This window comes from Danio rerio, chromosome 21 (genome assembly GCF_052040795.2).
Source record: "Danio rerio strain M-AB ecotype USA chromosome 21, GRCz13ab, whole genome shotgun sequence".
Taxonomy (NCBI): Eukaryota; Metazoa; Chordata; class Actinopteri; order Cypriniformes; family Danionidae; genus Danio; species Danio rerio.
This window is the reverse complement of record NC_141041.1, coordinates 15,862,194-15,882,500: the sequence shown is the minus strand read 5'-3', so window position 1 is coordinate 15,882,500 and position 20,307 is coordinate 15,862,194. Positions and strand designations below refer to the sequence as shown.

Genomic DNA, 20,307 nt, shown 5'->3' with positions numbered 1-20,307 from the left:
ATATGTCAAATATTAAAGCCATTTATGTTTACTTGGAATATATTAAATGTAAATAAAGTTTCTACACTAAAAAAAGTTTTATGCAGAACTGTTGCAAACAATTTATTTGTGTTGATTTAAGCAAACAAATTAAATTTGATAATGTTCAACTTAATTTGTTTGTTTAAATTCAGCCCAAATAAATTGTTTACAACCACTTAATGTAAAAAAATAGTAAATCCAAGGAATCATCTTTGAAAATTTATTTTCAGTGTACTTTATTATTTTAAATAACTGCTGTGAAAATTAAGCATCAGGGTGTGGATAAAATAATTCTCCACTGACATTGTGTAACTGATATTTTTGTTTAAACAACATACTTAGTATGACCTGTAGTTAATAAAATATATCAAGCAATGAGAGGTTCACTTATTATTAAACCATTTGAACATAAACGATGTGAGTTGGTTTAAACCAATTTTTCGTCCAGGATTTTTAGGCAGGTGCTAGATCATTAGGTTGTGGATTTATGGATCAAAGCCATATGTCAAATATTAAAACCATTTTTATACTTAGAATATATTAAATGTAAATAAAGCTTCTAAACTTTTAAAAAATTATCTTTTTGAAACAAATTTTGCTCTGTAAAATTTGTATCTTAATTGTGATGTATTAATGTATTTTTTGGTCAGTTATCCACTAGATAACTAAGCTTTTCACTCATCATATAGCACACGTGCTGCTGCTGATGTGACTATAAAAGTGATTTAATTTGATTTGAGATGAACAACAATAACTAATAACGTCTCAGGTGAAGAGATTCAAAACCAATCCGCTATATGCTTTAGCGCTAAAGCACAAACCTTTTTTGTTAAATAAAATAAAATATAGCCTAAATAATAATAAAGTGAAATGATCACAGTTTCAGAGAAACCTATATTAAACTGATTTCATTGTTGATGACGAAATCATCTATTGTCGGTCGGTTTTAATTTAATTAGTTTAATAAAGTAATTTGGTTAGGCTTTTACAATGTATTTGTAGCACTGAATGTGTTCCCAGATTACCTCAATATGCCCATTTGTTGTTTAAGCCTCCCCACGACACACTATGTCAGAGGTGGCCAACCCTGTTCCTGGAGAGCCACCTTCCCGCAGATTTCAGTTGCTACCCATATCAAACACACTTGAACCAGTTAATTAGGACCTAAACACAACTTGCTAATTACAGGCAGGTGTGTTTGATATGGGTTGCAACTGAAATCTGCAGGAAGGTGGCTCTTCAGGCACAGGGTTGGCCACCCCTGCCCTATGTCAAGGAAATCGTGCCAAAATTATGATAAAATCATGTGATCTGACCTGGGCTTTAGTCTTGATTTTGGCATCTCTTTGTAAAACATTATATTTAAAATGTTTTCATCACTCTCACCATTAAAACATCATTCTGAAATTCATATTTGGTATATTTGTAACTTTAAATGTAAACAATGGAAAACAAATTGATAAATCAACTATGACCTACTGATTAAATACTTTAATTAATGATTGTTTTTATTATCATAATCTTTTAGGACAAGACTGCAGTTGTTCAAGACACAGATGATGGGATGGGGTGTCAAGACATTACAGGATATCCCTCAAGGAACATTTGTTTGCGAGTGAGTTTCTTATTTGCTTGCTTCTGAGCTTTATTATGTTCATATGTATATCTTCCTGTGCGTGTGGGTCAGACTTCCTGTGTTTATTTAAGTGTGCCAGTATGGATATGATTGTGGGTTTAGTGTGTTTGCATCCTAATGTCTCATTTCCTTGCAACAGATACGTGGGTGAGATCATCTCTGACGCCGAAGCAGATGTCAGAGAGAATGACTCCTATCTTTTCAGTCTGGACAGCAAGGTATCGCCGTCCTCCCTTTCAAAATCACATTACCCCTGCTGTCTGCTCTCTTAGTGCTGGATTATCTGCATGCCCTCAAGCAAATGTTGTGCATATCCTTTAACTGACCCCTGTCAGCTCAAAGAAATGCTTTATTTCATAATAGCATGATACTTTTGATACTTGTACTTCAGTAGTCTTACATTGACAGTTGATAAAGGGATACAAGCTGGGTTGCACAATCACTTTAAAAAAAAAATTGTGATGTTGATTGATTACCATGCATTAAGTTTCATGTACAGTTGAAGTCAGAATTATTAGCCCTCCTGAATTATTAGCCCCCCTGTATATTTTGTTTCCGAATTTCTGCTTGACGGAAAAAAAAAATTCTTAACACATTACTAAACATAATAGTTTTAATAACTATCTACTAATAACTGATTTCTTTTATCTTTGGGTTTTACTGCACTCAACCTGTGCTGAGCTGGGATCGAACCAGCTATTCTTTCTATGGGAGTTGGTTGCTCTAAAAAGGAGGCTGAAGATCATAGCCTCTTGCATCTGTAGCTAGAGCACCTTTTGAGGTCCGAGGTGTGAGGTTTACCTGCTTAGCACTTTGCTAGATGGCCTTCATTACACTCACTCTCATCCCGGACGAGCCCCCACACATGTAATCCACCTGTCCTACTGCATCCAACCCGTTCTGAGCTGGGATCGAACCGGCGATTATTTGCATGGGAGTCGGTTGCTCTAACAAGGAGGCTTAAGACCATGGCCTCTAGCATCTGTTGCTAGAGCACCTTTAGAGGTCAGAGGACTGAGGTTTACCTGAGTAGCACTTTGCTAGGTTGCCTCCGTTACACACCCTAAACCTCACTCCCATCCTGGACGAGCCTCCACATGTAACTCTCCGGTCCTACTGCACCCAACCCATTCTTAGCTGGGATTGAACTGGTGATTATTTGCATGGGAGTCGGTTGCTCTAACAAGGAGGCTAAAGACTGTTACACTCAGCCCCTTAACCTTACTCACATCCCGGACAAGCCCCAACATGTAAACCACCAGACATACTTTTCCAAACCTGCTCTGAGCTGGGATCGAACCGGCGAATTTATGCATGGGAGTCGGTTGCTCTAATATGGAGGCTAAAGACCATGGCCTCTAACATCTGTTGCTAGAGCACCTTTAGAGGTTAGAGGAGTGAGGTTTACCTGCATAGCACTTCGCTAGCTTGTCTTCTTTACACCCCCTAAACCTCACTCCCATCCTGGATGAGCCCCCACGTATAACCCACTGGTCCTACTTCACCCAACCCATTCTGAGCTGAGATCGAACTGGCGATTCTATGCATGGAAGTCGGTTACTCTAACAAGGAGGCTAAAGACTTTGGCCTCTAGCATCTGTCTCTTGAGCACCTTTTGAGGTCAGAGGAGTGAGGTTTACCTGCATAGCACTTCGCTAGCTGGCCTCCGTTACACTTACCCCTAAACCTTCCTTTCATCCCGGACGAGCCCCCAAATGTAACCCACCGGTTCTCTGCACCCAACTCGCTCTGAGCTGGGATCAAACCAGCAATACTATACATGGGAATCGGTTGCTCTAACAAGGAGACTGAAGACCATGACCTATAGCATCTGTTGCTAGAGCACTTTGAGAGGTTAGAGGAGTGAGGTTTACCTGCATAGCACTTTGCAAGCTGGCCTCTATTACATATACATCTCAGAATCACTTAAAGAAAGAAATAATGATATTTAACAAGGATGTTTTCAAACAAAATACGTGTTGAGCATATTAGCAGGTCAGTAGATATTAATCAGCATTTTAGAATTCTTTCTGAAGGAGCATGTAGCACTGGAGACTGAACTTATAATTAGAAAAAAACTTATTTAGAAGCATATTGTATGGAAATTTCACAGTATTGTTGTATTTTTGGTCAAATAAAAGTAAGCATATGAAACATTAAAGGGGCAGTTCACCCAAAACTGAGAATTCGGTCATCATTTACGCTACCCTCATTTGTCATAAATCGATTTGAGATTTTTTTTTTCTTTTGCTTTTTATTTATAAAAGAAGTTAGTTTGAAAAATGTTGGAAACCACTGACTTTTATAGTATTTGTCTTTCTTCTTATGGAAGTCAATGGTCACCAGTTTATAACATTCTTCAGAATATCTTCTTTTGTGAACAGAAAAAAGAAATCCAAAAAGTTTTGGAAACACAAGTGTGAGATAAATTAAATTTTTGTGTGAACTTTCCCCTTTAGACAGTTATAAATACCAACCCTACAAACTAATTTTCTAGATAAAAACACAATTCAAAAGTTTTTCTTAATTATATTACATTTCTTAAACCCTGCTTTATTAAACCTTTCTAAATAAGTCTCATATTTTATTCTCTTACATCCCTTGGCAAACACAATCTCAATTTATTTTCTGTCGCAGGTGGGTGACATGTACTGCGTTGATGCTCGTTTCTACGGGAACATCAGCCGGTTCATAAACCATCACTGTGAGCCCAATCTGCTCCCCTGTCGGGTGTTCACCTCTCACCAGGACCTCCGATTTCCTCACATCGCATTCTTCGCCTGCAAGAACATCAGTGCCGGAGATGAACTTGGGTCTGATTTACATCATTGTCTATTTACTTGCTAACTGAATGTGAATTTTGCTTCACAGTATGGGTTAGGGTTTTCTAGTTATCTTGTACTTATAGGCCTTAATATGCTTACTTTTTCATCCTGAGACAGTCTCTCATGTGTATATATATTTTTTAATCATCCCAATCCAAATTATTAAATTTTTTTTCATATTTACTCAAATATATTTTGCTAGTATAGTCTTTTGCAATGACAAAAAAGAAAGCAGCTTAAAAACCCCAATATTAGATTGTTGTTGTTGTTATTATAATTATTATTTTTATTATGATTATTAGTAGTAGAAGTTGTTGTTGTTGTTTTAGTAGTAGTTGATGTTGTTGTTGTTGTTGTTGTAGTAGTTGATGTTGTTGTAGTAGTAGTAGTTGTTGATGTTGTAGTGGTAGCTGTAGTTGTATTAGTTTGTTGTTGTAGTAGTAGTAGTTGTGGTAGTTGCTGTAGTTGTTGTAATAGCAGTTGTTGTAGTAGTTGTAACAGTAGTTGTTGTTGTAGTAGTTGTTATAGTAGTGATAATTGTTGTTGTTGTAGTAGTCGTAGTAGTAGATGTAGTAGTTGTTTTCGTAGTTGTAACAGTTGTTGTATTGTAGTAGTAGTTGTTGTAATAGTTGTAATAGCAGTTGTAGTAGTTGTAACAGTAGTTGTTGTTGTTGTTGTTGTTGTTGTTGTTGTAGTAGTTATATATGTTGTAGTAGTTGAAGTTGTAATAGAAATAGTAGTAGATGTTGTAGTAGCTGTAGTAGTAGTTGTTGTTGTTGTAGTTGTAATAGTTATTCTTGTAGGGGTAGTAGTCATAGTAGTAGATGTAGTAGCAGTTGTTGTATTAGTGGTTGTAGTAGTAGTAGTAAATGTTGTTGTAGTAGTAGTTGTTGTAGTAGTAGTTATAGTTGTTGTAGTAGTCATAGTAGTAGATGTTGTAGTAGCTGTAGTAGTAGTTGTAGTAGTCATAGTAGTAGTAGTTGTTGTAGTAGTAGTAGTTGTTGTTGTAAGAGTTATTGTTGTAGTTGTAGTAATTGTAGATGTAGTTGTAGATGTTGTAGTAGTAGGAGTGCTTTTTTAATAAATGAGCATGCAATATGGAATGGGGGGCAGGTGGGCGATTGATGTTTTACCCTTCAGCATTTATTATTGCACTGATTGTTTTTAGGCTGTAAGCAGACCATGTTAATCAATGCACTGAAGAAAACCATAAATATAAATAAAATAGCTTGCTGTATTTTCTCAATAAGCAAAATAATGTTTTAATAAGCAAAATAAAAAAAAGATTTTGTTTAAGACAAAAAAAAAAATAGAAAAGAAATACAAAAAGAAGCCAAAGATAGCAAATGATGTCTATTTTGAAGTACAAAATACAGCTATTGATAGTGCAATGTTCTTTTGCACAAATATATGTGTATTTGAATGCAAGTTAGGTTTTAAGTAATAGTCTATGGCTGCTTTTACTTAATGCAAGTGAATTGCAAATAATTTAGTTCATTTTGGCATAATTTTCTTCTAAAGCATACATCACCAGCTCGTTCTTTGAAGAAAATTAGTATATTGTATTGGAATTTATAGTTTTTGATTTTTGTCCCCTCCCAGGTTTGACTATGGCGATCACTTCTGGGACGTAAAGGGGAAGCTATTCAACTGCAAGTGCGGCTCATCCAAATGCAAGCACTCTGCAGCTGCCATCGCCCAGACACAGGCAGACAGTACACCAGGTGACCAGCAGCCCAGCGCCCTACCCGATACCAGCTCATCCACCCCATCCAGCCCCAGCTAAGCCCTCTAACAACCATGTTTGTCACCTTTGCCAGCCTGCACCTCCCTTCACCAGCACGGGCACATCTCTGCCATCTCTGGGTAGCAAACTCCAGGCCACTTGATGCTACACCCACAGTGCCACATTTCGCTCTGGTGGTCCGAAAGCCTATTGTTTGGTATGGTTTAGAGGTTTCAAATCTTGAAGGTGAGAGGTGCACGATTGGACTGGTGTTTGGGGTGTTCTGAATGCACATTTTGTATGGATTTTTTTATTTTTTATTGTCAGCCTGCCCATTTTGGACCACGATGCATCTTGTAAAGAGGATTTTTGTTTTTTTCTTCTTAAGAATGAGGCTGTTTAAACCAATTAAGAGACTGTGTGGCACTTGACGTAATTTCGTCGCACAATTCAGACGTCACAATGTGTTCTCCTGCCCTCAAGCCGTGTTCTCAATCATTCTCATAAACAATTTTATAAACAGTTGAGGTGAACGAAAGCTCAAAAAACTCCCAAACGAGTTTGGACATAATGATTTAACTCTTGACGCATCTTTGTTTTATGTTTAGTCTGTTCTTAGTTTTTGTGCATTTGCATAAAATTGTAATTTTCAAAGACCAAATTTTCCCCCTTACAGTTTTTTTCTGGTTCTTTCAGTAGGCTGAGGCTAGCAATTATGGGACTTTAGCGCGAACGTTGTGCGTTTCCTCCTTTGATTGGTTCACAGACGCAGGACGTCATGCCAGAGCTACCGAAATCATGAAATGGCCTCTGAATGGGACACTTTTTGGCCTATTTCTTCCTGGTAAAAGCCCAGTTCTTGAGTAAAAATGCGCTTTAATGGTGACTCGCCACTGGAAGTGCAAAGCAATCCTGGACTAGGCTTAATCTGTGTGTGAAAACAAGCCCTATGGGTTATTTCCTGCATGTTACAGGCCTGGATACACATGACTTCTGTTTAATGCAAATGATGTGCATCCCCCATCAATGCAAATGAAAACTGTCAAATATTTTCTGTGCGTACTTTCGATCACAGCGACGGAGCCTATTAGCATGCTTTTAAGAAACGTGCTTTAGGAATAGGACTGGAATGAAATGCGGTCGGTGTAGGAAAACGCAAATGGTGCTGAAAAAAAGGTTTTTGTTTATTTTTTTATTACTCACTAAGTGAATACAAGTTGTAAAATATGAAGATGTTTTTTTTTTGTTTTTCATTTGTATTTTTAAATTGACCTGAATTTTTTTTTTTTCTAACTGTAGTTTTGACATATTTAGCTTGTACCAGTTTTGTTCCATGAGTCCATGTTGATGGTGAAACTATTACGGTCTTTTAAATGTTGATAGTGTAGTCATGTTCTTCGTGCAAACCCAGACATAGAGATACAATACACTGCAAAATGAGAGGGGAGGAAAAAAGAAAAGAAAACTGTAACATATTTCTTGACAGTGAAACATGATGCACAATCTTACTGATTGTGTTTTTCTTTTTCAATAAATTTGCTACTAAAAAAAGATAAACCTTTCTGTTGATATCATCTGAAAAATGTGAAGGGCTGTGTTGATATATTCTAGTGTTGTAAATGGGGTGGTGGCCAACAAAATGTCATGGAAATTCCTAACTTCTTGATTTATTAAAAATTTGTATGATCTTGTTCGTACATTTTAGTACGATTTGCTCATCCCCCATTGAGGGGTGGGGTTTGGGGGCATGCCTTCTTTAAAAAAGTCACACGTCTTCATATGAATGAAATCTTCTGTGTGAATTACTGCAGAAGTATTTGTCAGTCGATTTTTTTTATTTTAAATTCTGTGTATACCACAACTTGCAAATAAGTGGGTGTGGCTTACTCTCATGCAATGAGCTAGGGCTGTGCAATTAATCCAAAATCCGATTTCGATTTTGGCTTCAAACGATTATGAAAAACCATTAATCGAGATAAACGATTATTGCATCATATACCGCCCCCTTTCCAGCTGTACACTGTTGTTGCTCTTAAAAGCGCGAAAGACCGCGTGCTTATGCGTGTGTGCGGCACGCACACAAAATCAGAACATGCGGCCGGTCAGCATTCACTCTCATTTGCACACCGAGAGGAGCAGAGGAGCGCAGACATCTAAAGTCATCTTAACATGAGCGCTTTAATGGTCAAATAGGTGTCAAAACATTATGTTTAGTGATTATTCATGTTAATCCTCATTCGTGTAATAAACAAACGAGTTGAGGATCAAAAGACACGTGAAAGAGAAACCATTAAAGAGACAGCGAGAAATATTCCTGCTGCCGCCTGTTTTTATCATTAATCAAACAAAACGAGAAAATCCCTGTTCTTCACTGAAGAATTTTTGTAGCTAAAGTGTTTTTCTGACAGTGAAGATGCTTAAAGCACAGTTTGTATTATATTTTTTTATTCTTTTCTTTGCAGGGTGGAAAATAACTGTACATATACAGCTGAAGTCAGAATTATTAGCCCTCCTGAATATTAGCAAACCTTTTCCTGCCCAATTTCTGTTTAAATGGAAAGTTTTTTTTTTTTTTTTTTTTTTTACTTATTTATGAACATAATAGTTTTGATATGTCATTTCTAATTACTGATTTCTTTTATCTTTACTATGATGACAGTACATAATATTTTCTAGATATTTTAAAAAATACAAGCATTCAGATTAAAGTGCAATTCAAAGGCTTAATTAGAGTAATTAGGCAAGCCATTGTATAACAGTAGTTTTTTTTGCAGACAATCAAAAAAATATATTGCTTAAGGGGGCTAATAATATTGACCTTAAAATGGGTTTCAAAATATTTAAACCTGCTTTTATTCTAGCTAAAATAAAACAAATAAGCCTAAGAAAAAAATATTAAAGGAAATACTGTTAAAATTTCTTGCTCTGTTAAACATCATTTGGGAAATATTTATAAAAAAAAAAAATTCTCAGGAGCACTAATAATTTTGACTTTAACTGATAATCGTTTTAAATAATCGTGATTACAGGTATGACCAAAATAATCGTGATAATGATTTTTCCCAAAATCGAGCAGCCCTACAATGAGCCCACCATACTGATTTCACCAAGTTGGACATGTTCCTAGATTAACATCTATGTTGATCCTGTAACAACATGCCAATAAGAAATAAGGGATATGTTTACCGTTTATGTTAAGTTTAGGCTTGCAGTTTATGCACTTCTTCATGATTGTTATCCAACTATTATTCCCTTCTGATTTTGGAAATAATTTACAGTTATGGTTGTGTTTAGGCATAGAAATAGGTATGGATTACATTTTCGACAAAAATTATGTTCCAGGATCGCATCGTACTTGGCAAAATCATGACGTGAGCCTGAGCTTGATAACAGATGCTCCTGAGAGTAAGGGAAGTGCAAGAAGGGTATAAACGGAGGTCAGAGCCAGCTGCAAATGGGTGGTACTTGAGCACTCTTTTGTGGGCTGTAAGTACTTCCTGCAGTTTTCATTGATTTATTTAATGTCTTGTACATGACATTGAGTCCAAGCTATTGTGTTTTATTAACCTCTACACTAGGGTTGCTCAACCCGGCAGAGACATTTCAGACATTTGCTGCAAAGTTTAGCTGCAACACTGATCAGGCACATCTCGACCATCTAAGGCTGCATTCCAGTCCAATTGCCCCTCACTCGCCAACTACCCTCTGACAGTCAAAATCAGGGTATGTATGGTTCATCTAATGAAGTGGAACACACTTCAAAATGGCGAGTGTGTTTCTAAAAGTAACTGGATCGCAGCCTAGGATCTGAAGGAGCACTCCGTAATTACAGAGAGGTGTGTTTGATCAAGATTGCAGCTGAACTCCTCAGGAAGGTAGATCTCTAGGAACAGAGTTGTGGACCCATGGTCTACACCAGGGATGTTCAGTCTCGGTCCTGGAGGGCCGGAGTCCTGCAAAGTTTAGTTCCAACCCCAATCAGACATACCTGGGCTAGCTAATCAAGCTCTTACTAGGCATTCAAGAAACATCCTTGCAGGTGTGTTGAAGCAAGTTGGAGCTAAAATCTGTAGGACTCTTGCCCTCCTGGACCAAGTTTGGACATCCTTGGTCTTCACCAACCACTAACCTAAACCAAACCTCACAGTAACCCATTATGTTTTATTAACGTCTACACCAGGGGTAGATAAGAGGGCAGGTGTCCTGCAGATTTTAGCTCCAACTTGCCTCAACACACCTGCAAGGATGGCTGCTTCCGAAGTTGCATACTTCCATACTATATAGTACGCTAAAAACAGTATGTGAGCCAAGTAGTAGGTCCAAATTTAAAGAGTTCGAAAAACAGAGTGTGAGATGGATGACCTGGATGACTTAATACTTTCAGTAAGATTCTGAAGTGTGCATCCAATGCACGGTACACTAGCCAATGATGCTCCATGAGAGAATCATAAGGCGACGAAACTGACGCAGGAAGGTCATGTGATCATGAAAAAATTATGTAGTACGTCTGAGTTACATTCATATCGCCCACATTCATACTGTATAGAAAGTACTTTTCCAAAGGCCGAGTAATACATTTAAATTCAAATGCAGTAGTGGGAATGGGGTAATGTGAGACACCCCCTGTATCTTGGCAACAGATTTTATATACTCCTCTATAACAATTTTGTTTTCAAGCCGTTTCCATTTCCCCTCTACCATGAAGGACAGGAATTCATGGTGCTGTAGAAAGCATGTTTTTTTCTTCACAAAAATGTATTTTTGGCTGGTAAAAGTAATTTATCTTGCTATCAACTTAATCAACTGTTGTGTAAAGCAAATTGATTCAAGTAGAAAAACTTATATCATACATGTTGATGAACTATCAACATAAAAAGTAATAGTAATAAACTCGAATAGTTTGAATTAGATTGTTGTATTTGATTTTGTTCAGTTACTTTCATGTTAAGTACAAATGTGCTTAATTGACCAATCTCCATTCCATAATTGACAAGTCCGACTTTAGTTCTAAAATGTGTGGTTGTCAAGCTACATGTCAGGATTCAAGCTCTTACAACATGTTTTGTTATGATAGTTTTAAAGTGGAAATAGTAAGTGGTTCACTTTACCCCTTTGATTTCTCTGGCCTTTCTTAGTTTAAGCTGGGGTAAAGTGATACAAGACCACTTTATTTTTTAAAACAATCATATTTTCACAGACCTTTATCCTAAATACAGTCTGATAAATTCCATTGCCATGAAACATTCTGAACTAATGATAAATGTGTAATTTTTACTGATTTATAATTTCAGCTCGCTTAGAGAGGAGCAAATGTAAAAAATGGTTCACTTTACCCCATTCTCCCCTACCTACTGAGTAGCAGGTGATTTCAGATGCAGCCAAGGCTAACCCAGGTGTGTCTGATTGAGGTTGGAACTAAACTTTGCAGCCAGTCCAACTTTTATATATATATATATATATATATATATATATATATATATATATATATATATATATATATATATTTTTTTTTTTATGAACGTCTATTTACTTGTGGCATAACTTCCTCCCACTTAGAGGTGTGCGAGCTAAGTTAGTAGTAAGATTAGAGCTAGTAGTAAGATTAGTTCAGCAATATGCGGTGATTGCAGATAAGTCTTGTTTTCATCTTTGGAGTTCTGTTTAAGGCTATAAGACCTCAATGTATCGCCAGAAGCCAAAAACCAATTTTTTTTTTTTTTGTAGCCAAAATTTGACATTTTATGAATCACCAGTTATTACTGAAAATCTTCATTTTTGTACTGAGAAAATCTACATTTAAGAAGGCCTGAGGGTGAGTACATTTAACAGCACATTTTTATTTTAGGGTAAACTTTCCCTTTTAAAGTCATCTGCAAAAGTAGATCAAAGGAGTTTTGCAGTGCAAAGAAGGAAGCTTTTTGATTGTTTATCAAACTGTAGTTTTATAAACGGTTTGATTATTCTCTTCCTGATTACTTAACATGCTGGTTGTAATTAATCCAATGAAATGTGAGCTGCTGATTGAGGCCTACTGACTTGACGATAAAGGCTTTTAACCAACAAGACAGGAAACCGCCTTTCCGCATTCCAGTTTCAAACTTTAAGCCTTTCTTTTAGCATTTCAGTGTTCAGTACGATTATGAGGATCACGATCTGTGTATATAGATTGCGTTTTGACTGAGAAAGAGGATTGTGAACATTTCTCCAGCCTTACGAGGTTAGCAGACAGGCAGGGCCATGAAGAGGTCGAAACGACGAGACTCTGACTGGAAGGAGAGAAAATCCACTGTGATTTATGGTAGGATGTTCACTGGGTGTCTTAAAATCTGCTTGTTTGTCGTTCATCTGTGTCATTGTAAGGTCTTTATTATTTATAAATCAGTCACTTTAGTTTCATTTAGGTTTAGGGACTAATCAATCACGAAATCAGGTTAAAAAAGGTTTCCAAATAGAGATTTTTTTTGGTTTATATTTTAAACCCCTTATAAGAGATTAAAACAAATTTGCATGATGATAATGATGAAATGATCATGGTTATCATTATTATTATTATGGTTGTGTAAGATTGAGCTGAAAATGCAGAAAAAAATAAATGTCACACTTTCCAAGCTGAGTCTCTTAAAATAAACAAACATTTAATGGAATTTTTGTGCTTTTACGACAAATAACGTTCACATGGGTCCCTTGGTAATGGAATTGTTTACTTCTATTTTTAGTATTTCATACTTTTTTCTATTTGTTTTTAAAGTTACATTTCATGTTTCACTTGTAAAATGACCTCACAAAGATCCATGTATATGTTGTTTATCACAAAATTGCGTAAAGCTATTTGACTAAAGCTATAGAGATACCTTTATCTTTTGATTTGTGATTAGTTAAGTAATGTGCACTTTAAATGGAAAGAATTCAACATCGTTTTCTTTTATTTTTATATATACATATTTATTAATGGGGCATGTATTTTACCCCTTTTATAAGATCTAAGATATAAGATCTAAGATTTATAAGATCTGTAAATTTCAGTTTAAAATACCCATCACAGTACTTATTATAGCCACTAGAATTTGCCCAGTTTACTGTAGATTTTTTTTTGTAGCCTGTGGCTTTAAATGTAAATGAGCTGATTCTCCCCGCCCACCGTTTCCACGTGCGTTTCTGCTTCTTATCATGCATTACGTGATATAATCAGCAGTCAGAAAGAGAGGGAGGGAGGAAGAGAGAAAGAGACACACGAAAGAAGCTGAAATTCAGCTCATTAGTCAAAAATACTAAGTAAGTTTATTTCATGTATCTGTGGTGGAGTTTATCCAAGCCTTTCTGAAGCGATTTCACACATGCCATTTGCAGTAACGTTACACACACGCACGCTAACACGCATATTAGCGTTTGCTGACACCAGGCGGGAGTGGCTATTATAGCGTTCAAGAGATTTTATTAGAGATTTTATTGTCTTTATTACAAACATGCTCTTTTTAAAAATATTTTAAACTTATAAAACTCACAGAGAGCTGGAACAGATATTTTATCCCAGTTTATTTGTGAAAAAATGTTCTGTGGACATGTATATACACGTCATTATAGAAACATGGCGTCCATACCTGTCAACCCTCCCATTTTTCCCGGGATTCTCCCATATTTTTTAGTTCTACCGCCCACCTAACTGTGCGTTCAAACCGAAAGCAGTGAGAGCGTTGAAGGTCGCTCTGTCTGCCTTCAGCTCCGGCAGCTAGAGCGTCAAAATTCGCTATATTGATCTCGTATTTAATGGGGCCCTTGCAGCATTAAACATGTTACATTCTTGCATAAAACATGCTTTCTAGCGTGAAATGCGCACTTCTTATCAGTGCTTTGGCTTTGCTCCACTAATTATCCAATGTGTCTAAATGTCTGAAGTATCCTGAAATAGCAAAACTGTTTTGTACTGTCACACGAGATTCCCAGCTTTAAAAAAAATAATAATAATAATAATAATAATAAAAAATATATATATGTATACATTAATGCAACTCAGTAACTCGCCAGTAACTTATTTAATGCATGTTCCTGTAAGAAAACATTGTAAATAATTGAAAATCTGGCGACCGCAATAATCAAACCCTTGGGAACAGCTGTCAAGACCAAAGTTCACAGGTCTGTGTTCTATGAACTCCACTCAAGCGGTGGACTTCTTCATTCTGATTGCTTGCCGCTGAACCACATCATAGCTTATTACCATTTCAAGAGTTCACACTTAGATACTGTTTGACAACTTGTTGGCAATTTAGCAGGTTTGGCATGCTGTCCCAGGAGAGAACCCTGAGCTCGGAGATAGTTGAGCCCAGGGCTCCCGCCAGGTCCATAGAGCATGTGAGGGGAGTACGAGGTCAGGTGTTCTCAAGAGCTCCCCCTGGCGAAAGAGGAAAGGAGTAGAAGGGGTGGATGGGGGATTTCTTCGGGAAAACGAAGATAAGGGAGTAGTTCTTGGCTAGGTTACTTATAGTGAGTTTGGATCAATCTGATTGGCCAGCTAATGAGTGTGGATGAGTGGCCAGCTGCAGTCAATCATATCACGAGCTCCTCGCGAAATTAGTTTATAAAACTTCATAAAGTTAACTTGATTTCAACTCTCCTCGACGCCCATATCAGCGAAGATGCGCTGCGCTGCTCCTCGTTACTTGTCGCCGCTGGCTCTCACTGAAAATGAATGACATCTGGCTATTTTGATGCTCTCATCTCTTTTGGTGTGAACATATGGTTAAGCTCCTCAAAACAGGAGTGGTGCGTGATTGTCAGCTGACGCACTGTATAGTGATAAATAATAGACGCAGTTTCCCAAACGGAAATTCTGCGTTTTTGGTCAGTGTTTAAACAGACATGTACAAATAATAATAATAATAATAATAACAACATTTAAAGATTTTAGTGTTTTTTTTTTTTTTTCAAACATGGCTTTTTGTCGTAAATGAGCATAAAAAGTTAGAAAAACAGTCGAATACTTTCATTGTAATGTTAGATGTGAGCATTTATAAAGTGATTCCTGTTAATGTAATCAAACAAAAAATACAAATAAATCCTTTATTTTCACATCCCAATGTTGATAAGTATGGACGTCTGTCAGTCAATTTGGTTGGTGGGGAAACCGCACTCCTACGTCACTAAACTGGCTCTCAAAATCACTGGGGTTTGGAACCTATTTTAACATCAGGAAATAAAAAAAAAGAGACTTCATTCATTCATTCATTCATTTTCTTGTCGTCTTAGTCCCTTTATTAATCCGGGGTTGCCACAGCGGAATGAACCGCCAACTTATCCAGCAAGTTTTTTTACGCAGCGGATGCCCTTCCAGCCGCAACCCATCTCTGGAAAACATTCACACACACATTTACACACACACTCATAAACTACGGACAATTTAGCCTAACCAATTCACCTGTACCGCATGTCTTTGGACTGTGGGGGAAACCGGAGCACCCGGAGGAAACCCACACGAAGGCAGGGAGAACATGCAAACTCCACACAGAACTGAGCCGAGGTTTGAACCAGCGACCCAGCAACCTTCTTGCTGTGAGGCGACAGCACTACCTACTGCGCCACTGCCTCGCCAAAAAAGAGACTTGTTGTCTTTCTATCACTCCAGTAAGACTGTGATCACTATACTGGCACACAAACGGCTTACAAAAGTTGATTTTCATCATAGGTGCCCTTTAACTATTAAAACGTGCATTTCCATAGTAGCCTTTTACAATAAGAATTTGCCGTGAGTAAAAAAGTCATGGTAATCGATTACAGTTTTCACAGCTATGATTATTTTTTATAATCGTAACCTTAACCATCAAAAAATTCAACATGGTTTATCTTGAAACCAGTAATTGTGACAACAAATGCTATCCCTTGTTATTCCCGATGATAAAAACAATTTATTTTAGCTTTTGTAATCCTAACATTTCTTTTAAAATGTTACATTTATTTTGATCATCTCTATAAATTCTATATTTTTAACAACAGTAACATTAATAGCACAGGAATGTTGATTAATATTATTTAAGCCCTTTATTTATCAGGGGTCGCCACAGCGGAATGAACCGCCAACTTATCCAGTATATGATTTACCTTCCAGCTGCAACCCAGTACTGGGAAACACCCATACACACTCATTCATACACATACACTACGACCAATTCAATTCACCTATAGTGCATGTCTTTGGACTGTGAGGGAAACCGGAGCACCCGAATGAAACCCACGCAAAGTCAGGGAGAACTCAGCTGGGCCTAAACCAGCGACCTTCTTGCTGTGAGGCGACAGTGCTAACCACTCTGCCACCGTGCTGCCACTCATTTGTTTTATAAATAATAAAAAAAATTACGTTACATAAAAAATATTATGGTTATTCAAATAATTTAGCTTTGCAGTAATTTGAATTGTAAGGAAATTTATAATTACAAATTTTTTAATTCCTAAAAAAGTTCTTATTTGTCCCAATATTACATTTGCTGTAAGTTCACTTTAAACAAGTTAAAAATCAGCTGTTCGTGAACTTGGAAGCATGCACTTTAATTTGCCTTATTAAACTGCAGTTTATTACAGTTACTGTATTTTTCATCTCTCGTCTTACTTCAACAATCAAGCTGCCCGACTGGCCACTCTGGGAACATGGCGAATGTTGACTCTGGGTGCAGAATTTAGTTCCTGGGCTCAAGCTTCTGAACCAGCAGACAATCAGAAGGACAGAAGAGCAGCTTTTCCAGAGCTTTCCAGCGAACACTGTCTGTATGAGGAGAGACAGATGACCAGAGATGACCAGACACAGCGTGCAGGAGAGTGCAAATATCACAGTGTTGTGGAGCTGGAGAGACGCAGTGACCTGAAGAACACCGATTTCATCAGCGCTCATGAAATGTGTGATGAGCAGGAGAGGTGAGAAACAAAATGTATCAAATAAACTGATTGTAATTTAAACCACACTGAAGGTTTTTAGCAGCATTGTCATTGAAACTGGGTCCAGATAATGGCAATATTGAGAATGTAAACAAGCTGAATTAGGTTTGGTGAATTTACATATTTAGAATACATTTATAGAATTTACATAATTTTTGGGGTGTTTAGGGGAGGGAAATGATGCTTATAAAAACAAAAAAATATAACAACACAATAAAAAAAGACATTTAGAACAATGAACATTTAGATTTAAGCTAAGGGATAAACCTTATGTAGAAATATTTTTGTCATGTTTTTCAGTGGTTATTTTGTATTTTGTTAATAGTAGTAGTAGCAGTAGTAATATAATAATAATAATAATAATAATAATAATATTTTTATTATATAATAATAATTATTATTATTAATAATAACCAATAAAAAATAATAATACAAAATAATTAATGATAATAATATAACTATTAATAATATTAATATTATTATTATTTTTATTATTATCCTTAATTATTTTGAATTATAATTTATTTTGTATTATTATTATTATTATTATTAATAATAATAATACTTGTTATTATTATTGTTAATATTATTGTTGTTGTTGTTGTTGTTGTTGTTATTGTCAGTACTATGAAATTAGCCAAGTTAAAATCGTTATAAGTGATAGAAAGGGACTACTAAACTGTTTTAAATCATTATTTTAGCCACTAGGGGTCCTAAAGGTTCAACAGAACCTTTTTTTAGTGGCTTCAAAGAATCTTTGATCACTTAATGCCTGTGTAAATGCATGTACATGGAAAAATACACAAAAAAAATGTTAAAATGAATTTTTAAAATTCAAAATCAAAAAATAAGTCAATAATTAATCACAAGTAATTATTGTATTATACATTGTAAGGTGTGTGTGTGTGTGTGTGTGTGTGTGTGTGTGTGTGTGTGTGTGTGTGTGTGTGTGTGTGTGTGTGTGTGTGTTTGTATGTGTTTTATGTGTAATTTTTTTGTATTTATTTATTTTTTTTTCTGTACATGAATAATTTCTAATATTTTAGAACTGTTTGTTTTGCATAAAATAAAAAAGATAAATACTTTTTTTAGATAGTATACCAATTATGTAAATCAGTATTTGGTGGAATTGATTTGAACCTCAATTTACCCCCACAACAAATAAAGCATTTGGAAGGTGCGTGCGTGTGTGTGAGATGAATGTTTTTTGCAATGCTGCTCATCCACTTCAAAGTGTGGTTGTAGTGTCCAAATAATACTTGGGAATGGTGTAGCTCAAAGGTTTGAATCATAATGCTAATGGTATCATCTATCATCAAATGGAAAATGTGCTTGAAGGATTGAAAGATCTGAACTAGAGACTTTCACCTGTCTGTTGTGTTTGACAGTGTGTGTGTGTGAGTCTTGAATCATTCCTATGTGATGCCCTTGGGTGTTGTAGGATGCTATGAGATTAGCTCAACAGCCTAGAGTCTCTTAGGAGATTTTGTGCCTGTGGGTCTGGACCTACTACACACACACACACACACACACACACACACACACGCAATCCTTCACACTTACTCACTGTAATGCCGTGAGCTTCACATCTGGACCTGCTGGATACTTTTTCTTCAACAGTCTTTCCTTTAGAGAGGACGAGATGGGATTAGATAATGTAATGTTTTAGTTTACTGTAATTCCAACTGTAATACTTAATGGAGCTGTACACTGTAAAAAAACTGTACTGCTAAAACTATGGAAGATATATTTTTTGCCCATTCATCTTTAGCCATGAGCCTTTTCAGGTTGTAGCGTCTCCTTGCCATCACCGTAATCAATAGCTCCCTCCACAGATTCTCAATTGCATTTAAGTCAGGACTTTGGCTAGGCCACTATATGTTTCTTTATTTAACTAGATAAAAACCCAATGAGATCAAGATCATATTTACAAGGGTGGCCTGGCCAGGAGGTGTGCAACAAATGACTTATAAAAAATAATTATAATAATAAATATAAAGTTAAGATAGCATAAAAAATACAGGTCAGTTGTTCAGCTAGCACATTACAATAAGTTAAAAACACATTCATTGAGAAATACACTGATGTATGTTAAAGGATAGAGTGAAAAGGTTTAGTTGGGATGAGCTCAGATATTTTAGTTCAGACTGAAGAGTATTCCAGGATGAGGTGGTATCATAAAGGCTCGCCTTTTTCATTTCAGTTCAAACCTGGGGAACAGACAAATGATAAGATTCACCTGAACGTAGGGCATACTGGCTTTTTGATTTATGAAGAAGGGAACTTAGGCATAAAGGCACCGGAACCAAAAGAGCCTTGTAAACCAGAGTCATCCAGTAAGTGTACTGTTTTACATTCAGAGAAGGCCACTCAGCTTTGGCACACCATTACCTCACAACGGTGAGTTAGTGTCTCACAGCCTGTAACAAACCTCAGAGTGCTGTGATAAACAGAGTTTAGAGGCTCAAGACATTTGGTTGAAGCATTCATATATAAAACATATATAAACCAGTCAATCAATGATAAAAATGCTGCAGCCACCAAATGTTGGTGAGCAGAAGCTCCATTGAATATACTGGGGTAAAACGAATGTTCATATTTTAAAGACACGGGGGTAAAAATGTAATTTAATGCAGTGCTTCTTATACAATCTGAAACCCACTTTATATCTCAGCCAGTGGAGATGGCTGATTTTTAAAGAAAATGGACCTTAAACGCGCCGATTTTGTAAATGATTAGTAATAAGGCGCCACTGGCAAGATAGATCCAAAGGATATATATGACCATGTTGTTTTGAACTTGGTTAACACAAATGTGCCTGATTATTGAATATTTGAGCCTTTAAATTGTTTTTTTGACCTATTAAATCTGAAGAAGTTTTATTTTAACTTAAATGTTCCCTACAGGTTAGGAGATCGTCTTGGAACATTTTTTGTGTGTGTTAGGATATATAATGTGCATTTTGTTCAATATAAGATCAGCAACAGAAAATAACTTCAGTGCTGTTCAAAATTAATTGACAGTGACTGATCCAAAATGTGCACCATGGCAGTATTTTACATAATAGTTGCAAAGAAATTCCAGTAATATTAAACATTTGAGCATTTTTATATTTATTTTGTCAAATATTTTTAAGTGTCAGGATTTTTAGGTTATTACAATAACAAATTTTTAAAACGTCT

The 20,307-nt window shown here is 36.2% G+C and overlaps 2 protein-coding genes across 47 annotated transcripts in view; both read left to right on the top strand.

The window, feature by feature from the left end:
- ehmt1b (euchromatic histone-lysine N-methyltransferase 1b) overlaps positions 1–7,902 on the top strand; it is a 46,769-nt gene extending 38,867 nt beyond the window's left edge. For 17 of the 45 annotated variants that reach the window (XM_087299428.1, XM_087299410.1, XM_087299427.1 and 14 more), the window contains 5 exons: positions 1,550–1,636; positions 1,797–1,875; positions 4,295–4,470; positions 6,085–6,206; positions 6,303–7,645. In XM_087299428.1, the coding sequence (XP_087155554.1) occupies positions 1,550–1,636; positions 1,797–1,875; positions 4,295–4,470; positions 6,085–6,206; positions 6,303–6,352 (514 nt within the window). In that variant the 3' untranslated portion in view covers positions 6,353–7,645. 45 annotated transcript variants of the gene reach the window in all.
- A 3,807-nt stretch (positions 7,903–11,709) lies between these two features.
- The window catches only part of cacna1bb (calcium voltage-gated channel subunit alpha1 Bb), a 259,390-nt gene continuing 250,792 nt past the window's right edge, over positions 11,710–20,307 (top strand). For both annotated transcript variants that reach the window (XM_087300946.1, XM_087300947.1), the window contains exons 1-2: positions 11,710–12,020; positions 16,816–17,104. In XM_087300946.1, coding sequence (XP_087157072.1) covers positions 16,848–17,104 — 257 coding nt within the window. In that variant the 5' untranslated portion in view covers positions 11,710–12,020; positions 16,816–16,847. The remainder of the gene's footprint in view (positions 12,021–16,815; positions 17,105–20,307) is intronic.